This window comes from Octodon degus, unplaced genomic scaffold, assembly GCF_000260255.1.
Source record: "Octodon degus isolate 3935 unplaced genomic scaffold, OctDeg1.0 scaffold00079, whole genome shotgun sequence".
NCBI classification, from domain to species: domain Eukaryota; kingdom Metazoa; phylum Chordata; class Mammalia; order Rodentia; family Octodontidae; genus Octodon; species Octodon degus.
Window position 1 is genome coordinate 3087108 of NW_004524655.1, and position 4389 is coordinate 3091496.

A 4389-nucleotide genomic window follows, 5' to 3' on the forward strand; every position below is an offset into this window, starting at 1 on the left:
TATTTTTTTTTTTTTAAGCCTTTTGAGCCTGGGCCTCAGTCTGTAGTTCAGGCTGGTGCTGAACTCACTATGGAGCCCAGGGCAGCCTCAACTCACCGCGACCCTCCTGCCTCAGCCTCCCGAGTGCTGGGATTACATGCAGACAGGTGCCACTGCACCCAGCCAATGTTTTTCAAACTGTGACACCAACAGAAAGCTCCCAGCTCCAGTCTGTATGTGAGAAGATATGAAATACTAGGACATTCTAGTTTAATCAACTAAAACAGATTCTCAGTTCCACGTGGAGGATAATTTCAAATAATTACCAAACATCTGGAGTAGGCACTGATGGCTACACAGTAATCCTAACTCCAGGAGCCATTTGTCAAACACTTAGTGACTAGCTCAAGAAACAAAACGTGCATTGGGAACAGAAAGGGTGAGAGGCAGTTACAGGTGACTGCTGCTGCAGCGGACGTAAGGACAGTAAACTCCGCAAACAGCTAACACTCCACGGAGCTACACCCGCAGTGCAAGTGGGGTTTCCAAGGTGCCAGCCAGTTAGGACAGCGGCTGCAGAGTAACAGGGCAGGGCTCCGAGGGGGTAGGGCTGGGCTGTGGGGGTACTGCAGAGCAGGCAGAGGGGCCAGGGATCCAGCTCAGAGCCCGCCTGGCAAGTGGGGTCCTGGGTTCCACTCCCAGCACAGAAAGGAATAAAAAGCAAGCAGAGATTTTAAAAGGCAGGCCAGTTTCTGCACTACATGCTTCACACGGGCTGCCGAACAGGCGGGTTTTGGGCCAGAGGGAGTGGTGCTCGGGAAAGCGGGCATCCTCAGAAAGCCTCTGCTGGGAGAGGTGCTGACTGCTGTGCAGGAACACGGCAGAAGGAGGCACAGGGATGAGGCGGGTGGAAGGGTGAGCGAAGAGCGCAAGAGTGGTGACTGGCTGGAGCAGGGAAGGAAAGTGAACGTGTATTTCGTAACTGCAATTTATGGGAGTGTTTGTGCAACATTCTAGGAATTAAGAGTTTAAAAAAACTGCAGTCACATTTTGTTCCTGCTCAACTTTGCAGGAACACAAAGTCATGACGTGCCCACCAGTCTGGCTCCTTCCTCGACTTCTCATGAGTGGACCAGCAGACCCTGAGCTAATACCCGAGAACATTCTGTCTTCATTAAGCTCCACAGAGAGGCTGAGGGCTTGCTCGGGGTTGCAGAGATAAAGCCAGATAAATTTATTCTGCTTTGCAAACTGTTCTTTAAAGCTTGGAACAAGCAGCTCACCTCACCAACACACTGCTCTCCCAAGGTCCTGCGTCCTTATCCACATCCCCCTCTAGTGACAGCCACGGAGCTCACATGCTCTTGCCCTCAACTTCAGTGGGTCACGCCTGTATCCCTGGGTCAGACCAGACCCCCCCCCCCAACTCCCACAGGCCCACTCAGGGAGGGCTGAGCCCCGCTCTGGACGACTGGGTGAGGGCACCCAGAAGGCCATTGTGCTCACGGGCAGGGGAGACCCACCTTCCAGATAGGATTCATAGTCATCAGGCTGCTGAAGAAAAGCCTTAAGGTTATTTAGGATTTTCTGTTGCCGTAGGTAGTAAAGAATTTTTTTTGCATAGTACTTCCAGGTCAAAGCTTTTCTGGAAAACAAAAAAAAACAATGAAGTCAGCAAGGATTAAGAATTGAGAACCTCACATTACTCCAATTTTTCCTTCACACTAATCATCTCATGTATCCATTTCAACACAAAAAAAACAAAATTGGCACACGGCCTTCTAGTCCTTATTATCAGAAAGGCTGAGAGCACAGCTCAGGGCTGTGTCTACAGTGCAGCCCTGAGCTCACCGTGCTGAAACCTGAGGAACATTCCAGGGCTGCTTTCAGTGGACATGCGTGCATCTTTGGCAAAAGGTAATGAACGTGACCGAGCAGTGGGCTGGCCGCACGGGTTCCAGGAAGCGGTGAGGCTCCTGAGTCCGTGCTGGGCGCGCCCTGCTCACACCCGCAGCGCAGGCTGCGCTTTCCCTCCTACACTCCTGGCTGCAGCCCGCGCTGCTCAGTCTCATCCCCGCTGGCCATGCTCCCTTCCTTCTCCAGGACAGTTCTCCCTGGAGCCGCACAGCCCAGTGCTACCCGCTTCCCTCTGGGACAGCTAGGAGCCCCTAAAACTTTCCTAACCGAGTTGCCCTCACTGCACACACTGACGGCTCCATCATTCCGGGCAGAACTTTCCTACCCACACCCTCCGAGCCGTCATGGCGCCCAGCTTCCCCTCTGAAGCTATCAGGCCTATCTGTAACACAGATCCACAAGGCAAATATTTCCAGTTCACCCAAACTGCCACTTTGCCTGTGGTGTAGCAGCACCCTACCTTGCTCCCTGCTTTGAACCCTGCTCCCAGCCCATCCAAACATGGCAGCTGGGGTGCACCAGGAGAACCACCAGTGACATTACCATAATCCCGCGCCCTGCACCTCCAGGCATTTCCACCATGCTTAACAGAAAAGCCCAGTTAATTCCTAAGGAGAATCTAGAAGGTGCACTCACACTGGTAACCCCAGCACTCTGGGAAGCTGAGGCAAGAAGATTATAAATTCATGCCCAACCAGGGCAAGTAGTGAGACCCTGTCTAAAAATAAAAATTAAAAAATTAGTTTGGGATATAGTTCAATACAAAGGCTCTACGGCTGGGGAGGTGGCTCAATAGAATAAGTGCTTGCCTGGCAAGCGCAAGGGCCTGAGTTCAATCCCCGGTTCCACAAAACAAAAACAAAACAAAACAAAAAACAAAACAAACCAAAAAAACAGAACACAAAGGCTCTAGGTTTTTTTTTTTTTAATTTCAGGGAAGGGTCTACAAGGTGTTCAGGGTCTTACTACTAGATTGGAATCACAGTGATCTGCCTTTTTACAGCCTCCCAAGAGCTGGGATTACAGGTGTGCGCCACCACGCCCAGTCTCAACTGCCATCTCAGCACGCCCAGGGGATAGGGAGGCAAGGCAAGCCCAGGGATTGAACCCTTAGCCCCTGCCCCTGCTTGCAGGCGCTTTAATCCTCTGACCTATTTGGCCAGCCCTCAATCCCCAGTATTTAAAAAAAAAAAAAAAAAAAAAATCCCTTCAATTCTCACCCCATGATCTTGGGCCTCAATTTTCGTTTTGTGCCTCAGTCCCAGTCCCTGGCCACACTGCCTCCTCGTGGTTCCTCTGCCACCTCAGCGCACCTGCACACTGCGGCCTGGAACGTTCCTTCCCTGGCTGTCTGCAGTCTGTGCTCCCACCTCCTCCTACGCTTCGAGTAGGCTGCCCTCCCCCACAGTACTGGGGAGGTTACACATGGGGACAAGTCTCACTAAGTTGCCCAGCTGGGCTTGCTCAAATTGGTGGCACTTCTCCTGCCTCAGCCTTCCAGGGTATCTGGGTTACAGGCATGTGTCACCACGCCTGGCTCCCCACTCCTATCTGGATCCATTACCGTCCCCCCTTTGTTGTCTTCCCCGACTGGTACCCCTCTATAGCATTTCCCATCTTCTAACATAATATCTGTCTTACCTTTGCATCCTTTCACCCTCACTGTGGAGCAAGCTCCATGAGGGCAGGGTGTTTGGAGCTGCGGCCCACGGCTAGCCACTCAGGACCTAGGACAGTATCTATCGGGGCAGAAGCTGAACAGACGCCAAGGGGATGGAACTCTACCAGACTTCCCGACCAGACACAGGAATTAGCAAAACTTGTGCGGAGAGAGTGCTGAGCTAATCTGACTGACCTCCTGAAGAACAAAGACCTCGCTGATTTTCAGGGAGGTCAAAGGAGAGCTGTCACCTGCCCTTTAACCTCTGAGTAGTAAACTCAGTAAACAAATGAGTGATTTAATGAAGCACCGTGAGGCAAACCCTTGCATCCATCACTCAGAAATAGAACTCTGCTGACACCGTGCCCCTCCCCATGGCCTGTACCCCAACAACAAATTCCACACCTCTGTGGTCACCATGCCCTGCTACTACCATGACTGCCCGCCTGCATGCGCATGCAGGAATGCTGCAGGCTGTTTCCAGGGCTTTGAAGTCTCTCCATCTGCAGGAGCCCTCCATCTCTGTCTCTGCGCAGGACATTGTCTAACTTGTGGCTTCCCTCGTCCGGGATGTGCTGGCCACCTCCATGTGGACACGTCACAAGTAGAGGCTGGCTGAAATGCTGACCCCGACTGCTTGGCAGGACATCTTCCCAGGAGGTGGCACAGTCTTTGGTCAGGGTGGTAGGGGCTGCTGCCTCTTCTGTGATGTTAGCTGCCACTGCCTCTCAATGGCCAGGTATGTTAGTTCCCCACAAGTTACAAAGTGGTGGCACTCTAACTAGATTGATTATCTCTTCTTCTTAGTTGAAATCTCTCCATTAAAGGAAAAA

The 4389-nt window shown here is 52.0% G+C and overlaps 1 protein-coding gene across 2 annotated transcripts in view; it reads right to left on the reverse strand.

The window, feature by feature from the left end:
• The window catches only part of Fbxo21 (F-box protein 21), a 39227-nt gene that overhangs the window by 25710 nt on the left and 9128 nt on the right, over positions 1–4389 (reverse strand). For both annotated transcript variants that reach the window (XM_004636225.2, XM_004636226.3), the window contains exon 4: positions 1503–1624. In XM_004636225.2, coding sequence (XP_004636282.1) covers positions 1503–1624 — 122 coding nt within the window. The remainder of the gene's footprint in view (positions 1–1502; positions 1625–4389) is intronic.